The 18986-nt window shown below is 40.1% G+C and overlaps 2 protein-coding genes across 6 annotated transcripts in view; one reads left to right on the forward strand and one right to left on the reverse strand.

Annotated features, from left to right (window-relative positions):
• Window positions 1–3358: 3358 nt before the first annotated feature.
• Window positions 3359–8624, reverse strand: FBXO48 (F-box protein 48). Of its 3 annotated transcripts, XR_004353016.1 has the most exons (5): window positions 8525–8624; window positions 7679–7803; window positions 5956–6297; window positions 5276–5507; window positions 4862–4919 (listed from the first exon to the last, which is right to left on the reverse strand). XR_004353016.1 is itself a non-coding variant. In XM_032653800.1 (4 exons), the coding sequence occupies exons 3-4, from the start codon at window positions 6259–6261 to the stop codon at window positions 5346–5348; spliced, it is 468 nt and encodes a 155-aa protein (XP_032509691.1). In that variant the 5' UTR covers window positions 6262–6297; window positions 7679–7803; window positions 8525–8624; the 3' UTR covers window positions 4941–5345. The 3 variants fall into 3 exon arrangements, 1 of the variants encoding a protein (XP_032509691.1); XM_032653800.1 differs by lacking the exon at window positions 4862–4919 and having other exon boundaries at window positions 4941–5507; XR_004353017.1 differs by lacking the exon at window positions 5956–6297 and having other exon boundaries at window positions 3359–5507.
• Window positions 8625–8806: 182 nt separating this feature from the next.
• The window catches only part of APLF (aprataxin and PNKP like factor), an 86852-nt gene continuing 76672 nt past the window's right edge, over window positions 8807–18986 (forward strand). For 2 of the 3 annotated variants that reach the window (XM_032653444.1, XM_032653445.1), the window contains exon 1: window positions 8843–9156. In XM_032653444.1, the coding sequence (XP_032509335.1) occupies window positions 9061–9156 (96 nt within the window). In that variant the 5' untranslated portion in view covers window positions 8843–9060. Of the gene's footprint in view, window positions 9157–18986 lie in introns of all 3 variants that reach the window. The other variant, XM_032653443.1, reaches the window with a different exon arrangement.

An 18986-nucleotide genomic window follows, 5' to 3' on the forward strand; every position in this document is an offset into this window, starting at 1 on the left:
CTTCATTCTGGATATTTTCTTTGTACTTATCTTCAGATTCATTAACACTTTCTCCTCTCTTAGCTGTGCTTAATCTGCTGTTAAATCCATCTATTGCTTTCTTAGCATGTCATTTTACTTTTTACTTGTATAATTCCCATTTGGCTCTTTTTATTATTTTTATTTCTCTGATGAAATTCTCAACTTGCTTTTTATGTCATTGGTTACCTCAAGCTTTGTTATTTTGGAGACTGCATCTGATAATTCCAACTGTGGGTCTTTTCCATTGTGTTTTTCTCTTTGATTTTATTCATTATAATGTCTCCTCGTGTGTGTGTGTGTGTGTGTGTGTGTGTGTGTGTGTGTGTATGCACATCAGACACTGATTTTTTAAAATGCTTGTAGAGATAATATAAAGCCTAAAATGTTGATATGTTTCTCCAGGGAGGACTTTTTTTTTTTTTTTTTGCTTCTGCCAGCTGTCTAGGGCATTATTCTTCTGGGATCCTCTCACTGCAGTTTCAGAGGTTGAGATGTTTTGAAGGTGCATGGTTTTCCTGTGAGGTACTATGTACTTCCAGGTCACTTCCATTCCTAGGATGCTGTCCTTCTGGGTCCCAAACCACAAGAAGGTAGATTACTAAGGAGAGGGTTTACTGTGAATCCTAGATTCTGCTCATTGTCCTCGTGGCCTTGCAGGCTTTCAAAATCTACTTAATCTCTCAGCTACTCCTGCAGAAACTAGCAAATGCTTCATGGCAAGATTAACCTCAATTATTGACTCACCTCTTTGGTTCTCTTTCTTTCCCCAGAAACGGGTCCAATATTTCTTTTCTATCTTATTAGCTCTGGGATGCCTTCAAATAGATTAATTTCACCCCCAGGTTTTTGAGTTGTCCTGAGTAGGATATCTTGTCAGAATTATCTGTTCTGCCATTAGTAGAAATGTAAGTTCTATATATTTAATATTAATTTCCCATAGATTCTCTTTATACTTGTAATGGGAGATGTTTCATGTTAGTCTTAGTCTGTCATGTTGTCTCAACATAAGAACAAAGTGCTGAATTTATAAAAGATACTTTACTCTAGTGGTTAAAAGCTTGTTCTCTAAAATCAAAGAGATTTGTGTTCAAATAGTAGGTTTTCATTTTCTTTTTATACTTATGTTTTAGATTACCTGGCAAAGAACTTGGTGATGATTTCCTATGCTCTTTAAAAATCTAATTAATTGTGAAGATGAAATTATAAAGTATTTAGCATAGGGCAGCCATGGGGGAATAATCTAGAAACACGTTGTTGAAAAAAGAAATCTTAGCTCCAGGGAAAAAATAACACTTTAAATAGAGAGATTTGGTGATTATCATCTCAAGCAAATGATCAGATTACCCTCTCACACTGTAAAGTGATCAGACATTATGTGCCTCTTAATGTAGTACAATAAGAAGTATATTACATCACCTATGTAGTCTAATTGCTGAATGTGTTTTACCTGAATCAGATCATAAAGGGAGACTAAGACAAATCAATTACAGAACATTCTATAAGATAACCAGTCTGAATTCTTAAAAAAAAATCAAAAACAAAAAACAAGTCAATATCCTGAAAAAAAAAATCAAAGGGCAGGGAGATGCTTCTGGTTAAAAGAGATTAAAGGAACATAAAAAATGATATGCATATGTAAACCTTGTCTGGATCTTGAATTGGGGAAAAAAAATCTATAAAAGATATTTTTGGAACCACTGGGTAAATTTAAATAGGGATTGTAAATTAGATATTATTAAATTAATATAAAAAAATAGATGTGCTGGGCTTCCCTGGTGGCGCAGTGGTAGAGAGTCCGCCTGCCGATGCAGGGGACATGGGTTCGTGCCCCGGTCTGGGAGGATCCCACATGCCGCGGAGCAGCTGGTCCCAGAAGCCATGGCCGCTGAGCCTGAGCGTCTGGATCCTGTGCTCCGCAACAGGAGAGGCCACAGCAGTGAGAGGCCCGCGTACCGCAAAAAAAAAAAAAAAAAAAAAAAATGTGCTAATGAAATTGTACTTAGGAGACTGTACTTATTCTTAGGAGATGCATGCTGAAGTATTTAGGAGTGAAGTATCACGTCTGCAACTTATTTTCAAATGTTTCAGCAAAAATAAATAATAAATGTGGAAACGTTAACAACTGGTATATCTAGGTGAAGATATACATGTAAGAGTCTTTTGATGTATCTGTGGGGAGGAAGGTGATCTCCGCGTCTTACTCTTCCACTATCTTGAAGCTCCTCCCATGTACGAGTTTTTTGTCATGTATTATTACTTTTCTGGGGGTTTGAAATTTTTCAAAATAAAAAGTTGAAGGAACATTCTTGGCTCTTTCATTTGAGTTACTTGTTCTCAGATTAGTTTTTATTTGTTCAAAATAAAAATTTAATGAGCACCTACTATGTATTACTCTTACAGGTGCTGAGGAGTGGGGTTGAACTAGACAGATAAGATCATTCTCTAATTTTCAGTTCCTTCATGCATAAAATGGATATAGAGTTAGAGTGCCCCCCACATAAGCACAATGCTTGGGGCAGAGTAGGCATTCAATAAATGTTGGCTATTGTAATTAATCAACTTTGTCCATTGTTGACCTAATTTCATCCATCTGATGGTTTTGTTCTTTCAACTCTACTTTAAATAAAAATGTGTGATCTTCCATCTTATATATTCTTCCCAAGCCATTTCCTAGTGTTAATACTCATTTTTGTTAATATTATTAGGGCACTGGAAGTTTTGGAGAGAAGATATCATGTAAAGTCAAAGCAAAGATGAAATTAAACTGGTTAGGGGTATATTTTTCAAATTAGGCTTCTATACATGACTATTCTAAGGTCTAAAATTTATATTCCCATAGATTTTATTAATGATTATCTTGGTTTAAGATTGGGTTATAAACTAGAAGCAACTAAGGAAAGGTTTCTAAAAACAAACAAACAAGCAAAGCAACTAGGTCTTGAGCTGATCAAATATTATACAACATTGGAAATTCTTTAATCCTCTATCCCCAATAACCTTAACTCTTTTTACAAACTGTGCATATGTACCATGTTATCTCTGAGTGAAAGCACTCCTTCCTTTCATTCTACTCCACACACACATGTCCTCAGATGCCAATGGCTTGGTCTGATAAATGTATAATTCATTCTAAGCCCATTCTGTAAATTTGTCATTAAGTTCCAAAACTTTCCTTTCAGTGTAGACTGTGATCATAGTTTATAACTTATTATACATAGAATTATTTTAGTGGTATAATACTAAAACAAAAACCAAACTAAAGAGTATTCATATAACAAAATAATACTTAAGACTGATTGGGGTGACCCAATAATTAAAAATAAGTGAAACTTTTGGGTGAAGTTTATTTGCAAGTGTTTATTCAAAGAATTTAAAAAAAATATTTCAACTTTTCCTATTTTTCTCTTACAGCTTTTGAGAAAACAAGAATAATTCTTCATATATTAGCATTAATATTAAGCATCCCGTATATCTTATAGGTTGTACATTGCATTTCAATACAATCTTATCCACTAACAATATGTTAACTTACTTTTATTTTACATTCTGGGTAGGATTAAAATAAATAATATAGAAATAATTTAACAAATCTTTATGGAACTATGTTCCAGGTTTGGGAACACAAAAATAAATAAATGGACCCTGCTATTAAGAAGCTCACAGCCTAAAAGGGGAGATAGACAAATAAAACAGACAATTTAATGTAGTATGCAGCTTTGAGAACGGTATGTACAAAGAACTAGGGGAACCTTAAGAGGGTCACTTAATCCAGAATGGTAGAAGTTTGAGATGGTTTCCAGGTCGGGATGACATATTTTACAAAAGAATTTGCCAAGAAAAGAAGTAATGGTGGGTGAGAAGAAGAACATTCCTATAGCAGGGGTGACTGAATAGTCCTAGGGACTGGACTGCCTGATCTTCAAGGCCCCTTCCAAGCCCAAGAAGACAGTAGGAGACAATCAATCATCATCTACTTGATCCAACAAAGGGAATTTGTATAGAGTGGGGCACCTTCCTGACATTTGCCTACTCGTGGAATACCGATTTCCTGGACTCACTTTTTCATGCTATAGAGCACCATTTAAGAAGAAAATCCCATGCTAACTAAAGGTTTTGTAGACACTTTACCTATGGTGCTGATCACAGATTCAGAATGAAGAATCTGGAATAGTGAATATTATATCATCTACTTTTAAGAAAAAGAGAATGAAAGTTAAAGACTCCTATAAAGCTCTAAACTTCAACAAAGTATACAGGTTTCTCGAAAATAATATTTTTCTTTCTCTTCAGTTGTGGAGAAAACAGAAAGGAGCCAGTCCTTTGTCTTGGTTATCTACAAGGAGTACACTAGATGGTGCTATAAGGCTGTCAAAAAGAAGGTAAGTTTCACCAAGAAAAATAGTGTGGAGGTTCTGATGGCCGTTATGTGTGCTGAAAACTTTCCATATATTTTCAGTCCCTGAGAGCAATTCTAGGTTTGTAGGCAAGTAATGGGAATCTTAATCTCATAAGCTTTAGCCCTCTGGTCAGATTCATTTTAAATTAAACCACAAGTTTAACACAAAATGGTTTCAGTGTTTGACAATTCAATCTGATTCCACTGAAATGGAAATTTTAAAGTTATTGAAATACAAATTTATTATACATTTAAACACGTTGCTATTAATTTCATTTAGGGAGTCTCCCCATGAGTCTAGTTATGTCTACTAATTAATAAATCTCTAGGGCTTCCCTGGTGGCACAGTGGTTGAGAGTCTGCCTGCCGTTGCAGAGGACATGGGTTCGCGCCCTGGTCCGGGAAGATCCCACATGCCGCAGAGTGGCTGGGCCCGTGAGCCACGGCCGCTGAGCCTGCGCAACGCTCTCCCGCAACGGGAGAGGCCACAACAGTGAGAGGCCCGCGTACCGCAAAAAAAAAAAAAAAATCTCTAAGTCAGTTTCTTCAAATGGTTTCCTGAATTTTCAAATTATCATTAAGCAGAAAATATCAATCAAACTCTCTTATCATTAAAGTACTGCAACAGAGTAACACAAATACATGAAACAATACACTTTGAAATCACTCTATCAGTATAGTTTTTTTACATAAATAGCATTTCATGATTTTTTCACATTACAGTAAAACCAGAAACGTATTTTTAACTAAAGTGCAAAATAAAATCAAAGCTATATTTTTATAATATGTTCTACTTAGTTTTCTTTTAAATGTTAAATAGAAAAAGGCAAACAAAAAAATGGACGGCTAAAGATATACCTTTTATAAACTAAGAGTCACTTTAGTTTTAAACTCTCAAAGTTAGGAGATCTGTGTGTGATTTTTCTGCTTATCTTTCCAGTTCTGCTTCTAGAATTTCCCCCCATGTGTCTGCATCCATTGGGTACATGATTTTTTCTGGTAGGCTGATAGGAGAACATATGTTGCTGTATCTGCCACTTAGCCATTCATGTTTCACTTTACTCTTCTGGTAATTCCTCAGTAGTATTACCTGAAAGAGGTAAACCACCATTGTTAAAGAAGGTAATCAGTGGTTGGTGAGTGAGTTTGTTTGAAACTAGAGAAGCTGATTGAGAGGGCTGAAAAGATTATTTACATCGATATACACACATATACTAATAAGTGTGTGTGTGTGTGTGTGTGTGTACAGAACAGAGTGACTCACAGAGTCTCCCGGGGGTTTTGGATAAGGTAGAGTGAAATGAAGTAGCTATTGTGGTTAACAGAGGTAAATGCCCCCAAAATGTAAAAAGATGGATGGGAGATAGCGTGGTTTGCAGGAAAAGAATAATAAAATTCAACTTTAACTCCCAAAGCCAACAAACTCTGTATGTCATTCTGGATATGAAATCCTCCCTCTTCCAAGCAGAAGGTAGGCTTGGGCTCAAACTGACCACCATATTGTCAAGAACACTGCAGACTCCATAGGTTAAACTTACCCTCCAGGGATAACCACTCTCTAGATCGTCATCTATCTCTCTTTGGCATACAGCTCTCACAGTCAGGCAATGAGGTTTCCACAAGGCATCGCTGTGTCTTATTGTGTGATTCCAGCTCCTGCACGTCACTGAAGCCCTGCACAAACTCCAGATGTCCAGCTGACTGAAAATTTTAAAAGTAACTTCTGGAGGCAGCAGTTCAACAAAGTTATTCTGACGCTCTTTTTTTTCCTTCTCAGCATCCGCAGAGTTCAATTCTAGGTCAGAAACCCTTGAACTGTGGTTCCTCTTGGAGTTTTTCTTCATAGCTTGATGTTTTAGTGAATTATCCTCATAAGTAAGCTAAAAGGCAAAAGTTAAAAAGACTCACTCCCTTTAGATCAGACTATAGATCCTACTCTGAGCCAGATACTTTCTGGGTATGATTTAATGAACTTTAACTTTCTTGACTTGAGCTTCTCAGTCTGTAAAATGGGGCCAATGATGCTTCTCTGGGGTGTGTTCTTGCAAGCATAAACAGGGATAATGTGTAAACCATCTAGCCCCACATCTGAATTGCGTGTGGGAGGCACCCAACACATGTTAGTTCCTTTCTTCTTTTTAGACATTTTTGGTAAATGGGTTTGTTTCTAAATATTTGGGTTTTTTTTACTCCCAAAGAACATTATCTTAAAAAAGAGAAGTGATTCTTCACAGTCAGACTATAATTTATTTTTAGCAGTAGAAACGAATATTGTGAGAACACATTCGATTCCAAGTACTGATTGAAAATACTTTTGAAAAGTATTCGATTCTATTCAACTCATTAATATTTGTCTGTGGGAACCAATGCCTTGTCATTAAATTCTTCACCTACAGTTTGTGACTTAATCATAAACTTGATCAACTTTTAGTAGTTTATATAAGAATTGTTTATCTACTTACATCTAATGGGTAGGTGCTCACATTTGACACAAATACTAACTGAAATAGACAAGAAGTTGAGGTCTGGGTTAGACTGACAAAATTTCAAATATTCAATAAGAGTAGTGTTTTAGAAATGGCTTTTATTTATTCTTGGCTGTGTTGGGTCTTCGTTTCTGTGCGAGGGCTTTCTCTAGTTGCAGGGAGCGGGGGCCACTCTTCATCACGGTGCGTGGGCCTCTCACTGTCGTGGCCTCTCTTGTTGCGGAGCACAGGCTCCAGGTGCAGGCTCAGTAGTTGTGACTCACGGGCCCAGTTGCTCCGCGGCATGTGGGATCTTCCCAGGCAGAGCTCGAACCCGTGTCCCCTGCATTGGCAGGCAGATTCGCAACCACTGTGCCACCAGGGAAGCCCCTAGAAATGGCTTTTTGAAGCTACACTACATGCATAGTCAATTATGAATTAAGATAACAGTCACTGAGGCCATCAAGCAACAGTGACTAACAACTATGAACAATGTTTATAACTCATCGAGGTATAGCACGTGACTAAAAATTTAAAGTCCAGTTTCAGCTAATTTACCTAAGGTGCATGGTGCAGGCTTCTGAAATCAGTTGAAAGCATGGAGCTATTTTGGCATATAAAGACAGTTCATATTTACTTAAAATCAGTTTATTCCATTTTGCACTTCCTTTTATAATGAGGGGTGGCATCACAGGAGAGGTTTCAGATACAGCTAAATACTTTTTCTAGCTCAGCTAATGACAAATTAGCTGACAAAGGGGAATGACAAATTCCCCTTTCCAGATGTGCTACTCACCTATATGTTTCTGTACTTGCCAAGACCACAGACGATCCCATTCATTTGGTGGTTTATGATCCAAATTAGTTCTGGTGGTTAGGATTTTAATGTCTGAGTTCAGCAGAGGACTTCCTCTTGAGAGTCTGGGTAAGTAAGAAAGCAAACTGGTAAAAACAAGTTCATGAGTCAAGTTTTTGTCACCCCCACCCTCCTGCCCCATTAATATAAACCAAAGCCAAACTACTCTACCTCATATTAGGAAAAAGTTACTGTGCATTTAATGGCACATTTGTTACTTCTCCCAAGATCTCACTGGGGATAAAATGCGTCCTGCCTTTACAGTTAAACCACAGGAGGCAGATGAAAGCTTTTGAATTTAACAGGTGGGGGTGCCTTGGTGAGGTTCCTAAAATCCCACTAGGCATTTTTCTTCTTTTAAGTCCAGTTTTGCCTGGATGCCTAGAAACCTATCCTCTTCTGCCCCTTCTTCTTTCTGAACCAAACTTTGCTGAATTACCTCTCTAGTTAGGTGACAGATCGCCCCTCTTTCGGGTGTCACACGGAGGGAGGGATCGGAAGGCAGCGCAGACGCCCGGCTCTCGGGGAGCCCTCACCCCCTGCGGACCCCGCAGGTTGGAAGGAATGACCCCACGTCCTTTCTGAGCCACCCTCCTGGCGTGTCCCGCCCAGACTGCATTTGCCGGAGTCCAAACCATATGGGGCACTGACAAGTAAACAATTAACAACCGTCAGCACCAAATGTCACCGCAGCTCCGGCCGGCTAAGCGGACGCTTGTGCTAGCGCCAGGGCCGCGCCCCCGAGCACGCCCGCCCGAAGTCAGCCGGAAGCGAAGACCCTCCTACCTACTGGGCCGTGGCGACCTCTCCTTCAACGATTTAAACCTTCCGGACTTCGAACCCTTCTCCTTCAAGTCCCGCACGTCCAGCCCACTCTAGCCCCGCCTTGCTGACTAGTATTTCGCACAGGCGCAGAGAGGAGCGCGCATTGCCTCTTGGGATTGGTAGTTTTCCCAGGGCGTCTCAGCTCGGCAAACGAGGAGAAGTGGAGGCGCCACGGACTACAAGGACCGGTGTCCTCCGAGACAGGTGGGCGGTGAGAAGGGCTGGGTGGGGGGGGTTAACCGGGGCTTTTAAACAATAGTTTGGAGGCGGCGTGAAGGGGGATATCCCTGAGCTAGTCGCTGGTCTGGGTGGAGGGGCGGGACTCCGTACCCGCGCTGGGGCCCCAGCTCCGTGCGGCCTGGTCACACTCAGGGGCAGTCTTTGCTCCACCTCCCCCTGTGTTTTCCGGGGGCCTGCGTAGGCCCGGCGCCGGTCCATGGAAGGCGGAAACGGCTGCGGGGTCCGGCTCCTCGCGAAGGGGTCTAATCCTCGCGGCCATGTCCCGGGTCTTCGAGCTGCAGCCGCAGGACGGCGGCCCCCGGGTGGCCCTGGCGCCGGGGGAGACGGTGGTCGGCCGCGGGCCGCTGCTGGGAGTAAGTGTGGCGGAGGCTCGGCGGCCCCGGAGAGCCGCGAGATCCTGGCCGGCTCTTGAGGCCCTACTCGGGGTCCTGCGCCTGTTCCCCGCCGCGCCGGCCAGGCCTGTCTGGATTTTAGAAGTTTGGGGGCAGCACGTTTTTCAGTCAACTTGACTTGGGTTATCGTCATTATAATCTTACCCGGGGGTCGGCAAACTGTGGCTCTGGCTCCAAATCCAGCCAGCTTTTGTTTGGACCCACATACTAAGAATGATTCTCAAATTTTAAAATGTAAAACGTAAACAAAAAATCCATGTTAAGCGTTTCAGGGAGAATAATTGCTCTAAGGGTTGGGGATATTGCCTCTTGGCTTGATAAGCCACAGTGTTTACAGTAGTTTCTGGCCCTTTACAGAAAAAGCTTGCCAACCTCTGATCTTAGCTTTTCTAGAATAATTTCTTTTAAGCTTTGGCTCCTTTGGTGGTACTGTGTCGGCTTTACTTTTATTGTAGTAGCCTTTTTCAGCAACAGTGGCTCACCCTTCTGTAGTGTGTAGTATTCCAGGCATTGATCTAAGGACTTTACCCATACCAACTTCTTAATCCTTTCCAAACCCTATGAATTAGGTGCTCTTATTATCTTCATTGTTCAGATGAGAAAATTGAGCTATGGATTGGTTATTTAAAGGGCACACACAAGCTTTTGGACGCAGAGTGCCATTGGGCTATGTATTCTTCCTCTGGGATGTTTAGGAGTTAGAAAACTTGCCTGTACCATTCTGGAATTTTGTAGATCTCTCCCTAAATACACATATATTGTTTTCTCAACATTCAGCATGTCTTGTTTAGTGCCTGCTTTGCGCAGCATGTCGTGCAGACCCTAGCACTGCGGGGCACACAGGGATGAATGGGTCCTTGCCCTCCAGTTTTCTCTTGGACTGTCCCGACACACCTGTGTCAGTGAGCCAATACCAGGGAGTAGGGAGTGTTGTCTGTTACCCTGGTTAACCTCCAGTGTCTAAATAGAACCATAGGTATTAGCCTTAGGACTCCTCTCCAAGCAGGAAAAGGAGTGGTGGTTCAAGGTGGTGATGGGGAAGTCAGTTCTAAAGGGGTGTGAGTGTATGTGTGCATACATATATGTGTATGTGGTAAGATTTTTGAGAAAGTTCCAAGTTCACTTGCCGGTTTGTTTGTGGGGTTTTTTGTTTTGTTTTGTTTTTACTTAAATGTTTGTTATTTTTCTTCAAAGTTTATTAACCTATACATACGTTTGGTGGAACTGTCTGGAGGTTTCCTCCCTCCCTTCCTCCCTTCTTTCCATCCTTCCTTTCTTCCTTCCTTCCCCTTTTCGTTCCTCCTCCCCTCCCTCCCCCTGTTTTTCTCTCTCTCTCACTTTATCTCAGTGAGAAACAGAGTATGTGCTTCATCTAGAAATGTTATGTCTGATTACTAATGAGTTTTAATTTCCTTAACATACTGTATCACTAACACCGAGTGCCGGTTAAATGATGGATGAATTTTAGGCCTCTGTTTTATAAACTTGACATCGGGTCACAGACCGATTCATTATTGGTAGCTTGATCTTTGTGTTATAGGCTTGCTAATGCGAGAGGAGCCTATTTGGTTTCTCTCTCTTTTTTTTTTTTTTTTTTTTTTCTGTACGCGGGGCCTTTCACTGTTGCGGCCTCTCCTGTTGCGGAGCACAGGCTCCAGACGCGCAGGCCCAGCGGCCATGGCTCACGGGCCCAGCCGCGGACCAGGGCACGAACCCGTGTCCCCTGTGTCAGCAGGCGGACTCTCAACCACTGCGCCACCAGAGAAGCCCCGTTTCTCTTTTTAAGAATGGTAAGGAATAGAAAGTCAATTATCTGGTCAGGATTTAGCTTTTCCTTTTTGAATAGTCATTCAGTGATGAGATTTAAGTTGCCAAGGCAGGTTATTAGAAGTGGTTACGAACTATACTAGATGTGTGGAAGGAAAACCTTGAAAAACAAATTACCTTGTGGTTCTCAAGATTTTGGAGCTGACAGACAGGTGTTTCTTCTCTGCAGTGGTTTAAACTCCACCTGAGGGCTGCTGTTTCAAACAACAGCAATTCCAGTGAGTTGGTTGGTTTGTTTTGTTTGTAGTGTGTGAGAGAGCAGACTTAGTAAACTCAGGGAGTTTATTGTAAATTCGTATCTATCTGAAGTGATTAGTAATAATCAGGATGATTTTTGAACTCTCTTAACTAGCCATGTCTTTTGGAGACAAGTTTCACGAACCTTCATGGCCACAATCTTTAGGTTTATAATTCCAATGTGTAAAGCATTCTTTGTGGTAAAACAATTTGACCGTGGGAATGCCTTTGTGTCTTTACAGTGGCAGGAAAACCCTTATAGAGAACATTTGTAGACAACAGAGCACAGTGAAATTTCATTTTCTTGTTCCCTTTGCTTTAGTGTAAGTCATCAGGGAACCCAAGGTCTTTATTTAACTAAGTTGTCATCAGGGAACCCAAGGTCTTTATTTAACTAAGTTGTAATTCTGTTTCCTGATCACCATTTAAAAGGTTTTACAGCAGGATGAATCTCCAGGGAGTTTTCCTAGGTGAAAACAAACAATTCCAAAGGTCACATATTGTATGATTTAATTTACATACTGTTATTGAAATGACAAAATTATAAAGATGGGGACCAACTTAGTGGTTCCCAGGGCTTAACGAAGAGGTGAGGGGAGCAGGAGGGAATTGGGTATGCCTGTAAAACAACAATGAGGGATTTGTTTTGTGTCTTGACTGTGTCAATATCAATATCTGGTTGTGATACTGTACTGTAGTTTTGCAAGATGTTACTGCTGGGGGAAAGAGTAAACAGTACAAGAGATCTTTCTGTAATGTATCTTTTAACCATGAATCTACAACTATCTTAAGTAAAAAAATTAGTTAAAAAAAAGATTTTACAGCATCTCAAACAACAGAATACCATTAGGCCCAATTATTTGCTTTATGGTTTTTCTTGAATTAAATCCGATTTTGCTCTTAAATGAAAACTGCTCTTTCTGATTTCAAAGTTTCCTTATTCTGTTTTGATAGCAGGGATTATAGGACCCATTCCTTTATGATCTATTTTCCTCCAAGGAAGTAGGACAGCACCTGGTACCTAGTGTGATTTCCTAAAGGCAGATGTGATTGAAGCTACTGCTCTAATTAAAAAGAGAAAGGGCCCCCAGGTGGGGATGGAGTTAGTCCTGGGCTGTAGTGCAGACTCTTCACCAGGCATCAGTTCACCACTTCTAAGACTGTTGTAAGTGTCCCACAAAGTTTATACAAAGTAAGCACTCCCAGGCCTGGCAACTCTGCACTGTTCCTACTTGTTGCCAGACTTCACCTGCTGCGGCTGTCTGGTCTGACAAGGTTTGTCCCTAGGGACGTGCCAAGCACTCCTAGCTTTGCCCTGCCCTCAGTTATTAAGCCTAGTACAATTCCTGACGTATGGTAGGCCTTCAGCACATGATCTCTTCCTTTTCTGCATCTCAGCCTCACTCTTCCAACCCTCATAAAGAGCCCACTTGCAACCTAGGTGTAAAAAGGAGAGCGTAGAGTTTTAAAGTGAATATAAATATAGTAACGAGGCAGTGCTACCAACTGCTAAAGCTTAAGGAGCAACATTCATGGTGGATTGTGTTAGCATTTTTTCTATTTTATTGACTAATTAGTAAATTCAGAAAATAGCTAATGAATATATACTATAGTTAGGTGGGAGGAATGAAGGAGAAATAAGTCCTTGCTCTCAGGAAACTTATAGTTAGTAGGTATGAGAGACATAGAAGCAAGTAACTAGAAAGGGGAGCTAGGCGGGCACCTCCAGTGAGTGAAGTGGGAGAGAGTAAGAAAAATAACACAGGGACACACTGATAGATGACAGCGGTGTCGTAAATGACAACTGCCTCAGTGTTGAGGCCACAGGGAGAGAACTGTGTAATGCAGTTTCTGCTACTCACCCCCATTCCTACCTAGTAAGTGTCATATCATTTTTCTCAAAAGTAGTAAGAAATCTAGATTTTTAGATATAACCTCTGATTTTTAAAAGCTCACATTAAAAGTTTTGTTTCAATACCTTGAGCCAAACAGAAGGATGTAACGTGATACAGAGAGGTGTAGGAATGAACCCACAATTAAGATGAGGGCTCAGAGAAGGCTTCGTGAACTCACTGACATATTGAGCTGACTTTAAAGTGTTAGAACAGTTAGAATTTTGATAGGTCAAGAGTAGATAGGAAGGGAAGGGCCCTTAAGGCTAAATGAATGATTTAAGGCTCTAAGGTTGGAAAGGGTAAGGCACATTGGATAATTGGATAAGCGTTGAGTAGACTTGTGGGATGATCACATTACATCAGTGATTCTGTTTAGCTTTTACAGACATTGCTTTTACAACATGTACTAGTTTTCTTTCTTTTTTAAAAATAGGCTTTTTATTTTTCTTAAAAATAAAACCTCCCCTATCAACATCCCCGACCACAGTGGTATATTTGATGAACCTGTATTGACATGTCATTATCACCCAAAGCCCACAGTTTACACTAGGGTTCACTCTTGGTGTACATTCTATAGGTTTTGACAACTGTGTAATGACATGTATCCACCATTGTAGTGTTACAGAGTACTGCCCTAAAAATCTCAATGTTCTGTCTGTTCATCTTTCCTCTCCCCTGCAAGCCCTAGCAACTACTGAACTTTTTAACCATCTGCATAGTTTTACCTTTTCCAGAGTATCGTATAGTTGGAATCATACAGTATGTATATGTAGACTTTTTTTCAGATTGGCTTCTTTTCATTCAGTAGTATGTATTTAAGGTTCTTCCATGTCTTTTCCTGTTTTTTTAGTGATGAGTAATATTTCACAGTCTGGATGTTCCACAGTTTATCCATGTGTCTACTGAAGGATATCTAGGTTACTTGCACATTTTGGCAATTATGAATAAAGCTGTTATAAACATCCATGTGCAGGATTTTGTTTGAACATAAGTTTTCAGTTCTTTTGGGTAAATAATAAGGAGTACAATGGCTGGATAGTATGGCGAGAGTGTGTTCAGTGTTGTAAGAAACTGCCAACTGTCTTCCAAAGTGACTGTACCATTTTTCATTCCCACCGTCAGTGGATGAGAGTTCCTGTTCTTCCACATCCTTGTCGGCATTTGGTGTTGTCAGTGTTTTAGATTTTGGCCATTCTAATAGGTGTGTAGTAAATTGCTTTTCATACATATTTTCCAATTTAATTCTTTAAATTGTCATCTGCCGGGTACCGCTCAATGTGAATACGAGAAACCAGATTTGAAAACTACTTTTAGACACACTAAGTGGAATGCTTGGCACAGAATGGGTCTTTAAGAAATGTCTGCTGACCTGAACTAAATGTATTTAGAAAGCTTCATTTACCAAAGTCCCAAGTGGGGATTTAGACCCAGTTTTATCTTACTAAGCTGTGCTTATATTTTTACTCACTATGTTGCCTCTGTCATAATATATTAAAGTTGAGGATGATGTTCTCACATTTGTATAGCATTCACTGTGCAAGCAGAATTGCAAGCCAAACGGATTGAGTGAGTTGAAATTTCAGTGGCAGTGAGTCAGCACAATTTCATCATATTGGCTAACAATTCGGCAACCTTGAAGTAGGAGCTCAGAAAGTATTGGATTTTACTTTTAAAAGTCTAAATGATCCATATTTCATTAGTATTGTGGATTACATGGGTGTTTGTGAGGTAGTCTGATAACCTACCTCTTATTTACATCATTATTCATGTGAGAAAGTATATTCACAAGTTTCAAAGACCACATCCAGTATATTAATAACCTTATAAAGAGAGATCATGCATAAGTTGGAGTCTGCCTAGAGAGCCTCTGGTCAAAATCAAGTCCATTTCCTCGAACTTGTCATTTCTTAGTATCAGAAATTGCACTTTGATACATTCCACGTGGGATGATGTTAAACAGCTTGTGTCAGCTAGCTTTTGCTCTGTTCAGAAATAAGGTCTACTTATCATCTAATATCATGGCAGCCTTAGTGTTGATGTCTGACCTCTGGAGTGTGGGCTGGACCCAATACTGGGGATCACTCTAGGTAAGAAAAGTTTATGGTTTGTCAACTGGTTTACAGTAACCAGTCTCTCTTCAATTCAGGTCTTAATTTTATTTTTATCTTTTTTATTTTTTTAAACATCTTTGTTAGAGTATAATTGCTTTACAATGGTGTGTCAGTTTCTGCTTTATAACAGAGTGAATCAGTTATACATATACATATGTCCCCATATCTCTTACCTCTTGCATCTCCCTCTCCCCCACCCTCCCTATCCCACCCCTCTAGGTGGTCACAAAGCACCGAGCTGATCTCCCTGTGCTATGCGGCTGCTTCCCACTAGCTATCTGTTTTACATTTGGTAGTGTATATATGTCCATGCCACTCTCTCACTTTGTCACAGCTTACCTTTCCCCGCCCCCGTATCTTCAAGTCCATTCTCTAGTAGATCTGCATCTTTATTCCCGTCTTGCCCCTAGGTTCTTCTGTCCATTTTCTTTTTTCTTTTTTAGATTCCATATATATGTGTGGGAATATGGTATTTGTTTTTCTCTTTCTGACTTACTTCACTCTGTATGACAGACCCTAGGTCCATCCACCTCATTACAGATAACTCAGTTTCGTTCCTTTTTATGGCTGAGTAACATTCCATTGTATATATGTGCCACATCTTCTTTATCCATTCATCTGTTGATGGACACTTAGGTTGCTTCCATGTCCTGGCTGTTGTAAATAGAGCTACAATGAACATTGTGGTACGTGACTCTTTTTGAATTATGGTTTTCTCAGGGTATATGCCCAGTAATGGGATTGCTGGGTCGTAGGTAGTTCTATTTTTAGTTTTTTAAGGAACCTTCATACTGTTCTCCATAGTGGCTGTATCAATTTACATTCCCACCAACAGTGCAAGAGTGTTCCCTTTTCTCCACACCCTCTCCAGCATTTATTGTTTGTAGATTTTTTGATGATGGCCATTCTGACCGGTGTGAGATGATATCTCATTGTAGTTTTGATTTGCATTTCTCTAATGATTAATGATGTTGAGCATCCTTTCATGTGTTTGTTGGCAATCTGTATATCTTCTTTGAAGAAATGTCTGTTTAGGTCTTCTGCCCATTTTTGGATTGGGTTGTTTGTTTTTTTGATATTGAGCTGCGTGAGTTGCTTGTATGTTTTGGAGATTAATCCTTTGTCAGTTGCTTCATTTGCAAATATTTTCTCCCATTCTGAGGGTTGTCTTTTCATCTTGTTTATGGTTTCCTTTGCTGTGCAAAAGCTTTTAAGTTTCATTAGGTCTCATTTGTTTATTTTTGCTTTTATTTCCATTTCTCTAGGAGGTGGGTCAAAAAGGATCTTGCTGTGAATTTCAGGTCTTAATTTTAGATTTTGCTTATTTGCCCCACAATATAAGTTTGGGGACAGAATTTTATGGAAATTATGCCTAAAATAGATCCCATGCTTCTTTAGGTTTAGGCATTTTCTCATAATACAGGCTTAAATCCCATAGCAGATGATTTTCTGTTTTTCTCTACTATGAAAGTTTGAATTTGTCTGTTGTTGATAGAGCAAACCAGATAATCTTATGTGATAGCACTGTAAATTATAAAGTATTGTACAAGAAAATTGTTATTATCTTAGCCTGTGGTTTGTTATGTAGCTTATTCTGAAAAAAACAAATTTTTCCTCTTCTCTGTTTTTCCATTTATAGGAACCAGGCTAAATGGGAACACTGAATTCATGAGATATGTTATTCCTGTCTGATATTCAGAAATTTCTCTGGGAAGACATTGTCAGAAAAATTAACTGATGTTGGTTTTTTAGTAAATATTATATATGGACAAAAATGAAATGAAAGGTCCAGTAGCTTTTCTACTTTTACTTTATTCAGGTTTATTTTTTACTTTTAGGATTTTGGACATAATAAACAAATAGGTCAGAGACCTTGGTTCAAAATATCTAAACATTTCTGCTGATAGTGTAAGAAAATCTTCATTTTGTCTGACTTCAGTAAATGCCAAAAATAAATATTTGGCAAACAAATCACAAACAGTTCTTTTATGTTTTCATGTCTTTTCTTCTACCACAAACTCCATGTCTTAAAAATGGAGAAAACTTGTACGTGTGTCATAACACATGAAATATCCAATTGAAAACCAGAAAATCAAAGATAAGGGATCCACATTGTATTAATACAAAAGTCATATAAAAACAGAGATCCCGGGCTTCCCTGGTGGCGCAGTGGTTGAGAGTCCGCCTGCCGATGCAGGGGACACAGGTTCGTGCCCTGGTCCGGGAAGATCCCACGTGCCGTGGAGCGGCTGGGCCCGTGAGCCATGGCCGCTGGGCCTGCGCGTCCGGAGCCTGTGCTCCGCAACGGGAGAGGCCACAGCAGTGAGAGGACCGCGTACCGCAAAAAAAAAAAAAAAACAGAGATCCCTGTCCCCATTCAAGACACAGTCTGAAGAATTCAAGTAAAAAGGGTTTTTTCTATAGTGTCTGAAGAAAAATTACTGTCATTTTAGCTGTTGCTAACAAGAGATAGGAGTGATTTCAGTGTAATTCTTCAGTCTGTGTATCCTTCAGAATTTCTTTTCTAAGCTCCTGCTGTATGCTGTGCAGTTCTTTTAATATTAAATGTTCTTGTATTTGAATGCTTAATTTACTTAGCTTTTCTGTTTTCTAATACTCCTTCTCTCACTGGCTGAGCATAAACGAATTTGCTATTAGTGTCCAGTATCAATAATAACAGTTGTTAGAGTAGTGTGTGTTAATCGTAATTGCTTCGGCTGCAAGTAACAGAAATGTGACAAACGGCAGCTTAATCAGATTAATTTTTCTTCTGTAACAGAATCTTGGGCAGTCGGTGCAGGGCTGGTGCAGCTGCTCAAGGAACAGGCTTTTCCGTGCTCCTCCTTGGTCATCCTTTGCGTATGGCTTTCGCATCTGTACTCATAAGATGGCTGCTGTACCTTGAGGTGTTACACATAAGCTGGAAGAAAAAGAGAAAGGCAGAGGGAAAAAGGTGCAGGCCAGTTGAGCCTGTTCCTTTTTATCAGGAAGACACTAATCTTCCCAGAAGCTCCAGTATATTTTGAAATGTAGTCTTATTGTTTTGTTAGGTATGGTGAGGCCAGCGGACCAGGAGATGATTATTGTTGAAAAACTAATTACTCATAGTTCCGGAGAGAAGTAAGGACACACCATGCCACACAGGGCCACACAAGGTTGGTGGAAGGCAGAGAGAGCTAGGGGAACTGCAGGAAAGCCTTTATTGTGGTTCTCTTTGGAGTGAATGGGCAAGGCATTGTAAACAGAGGATGATCTAGTTTGAATAATCTTATGGGGCTCTGGGCTTTAGGGGCCACCCCTAGTTGTCGGATGCCTAGTCCTAGGGTGGTTAGGGCAGTGTAAGGACTAGGTAAAGCCATCATTGGGGGTGTGGCTTTGGATGGGTTTGTTTGCATATGAAAGGTGCACTTGCGGGTGAGTCATTTACTGTTTCTTAGAATCAGTAACCCTGGGAGGGGTAGCCTTTCCCTAGTCAGCAAAGTCTTAGCTATCAAGGCATCAGATACAGAAACTATAAAACATGGTTAATACACACTCTTCCTTATGTGCTTGGCTAGAATTGTGTCTCGGCCATCCATAGCTATGAGGAATTCTGGCATTTGGATGTTTTTAACTGGGTACATTGTTACCCTAAACAAAATTGAAGTAATAGTAGTATGAAAGAAGAAATGAATAGATATTGATTAAGCAACTAGTAGCATCTGGTACACAGTGTCATGCG

The sequence above is a fragment of the Phocoena sinus genome, chromosome 13, assembly GCF_008692025.1.
Source record: "Phocoena sinus isolate mPhoSin1 chromosome 13, mPhoSin1.pri, whole genome shotgun sequence".
In the NCBI taxonomy this organism is placed as follows: Eukaryota; Metazoa; Chordata; class Mammalia; order Artiodactyla; family Phocoenidae; genus Phocoena; species Phocoena sinus.

Bases quoted from the DNA above. Each gene is read 5' to 3' on its own strand.
- FBXO48 (XM_032653800.1), bottom strand. From the start codon at position 6,261: ATGAAGAAAAACTCCAAGAGGAACCACAGTTCAAGGGTTTCTGACCTA. The intron at 5,508-5,955 runs GTAAGTTTAACC...TACCTCTTTCAG, and splicing joins AGAGTGGTTATCCCTGGAGG to GTAATACTACTGAGGAATTA.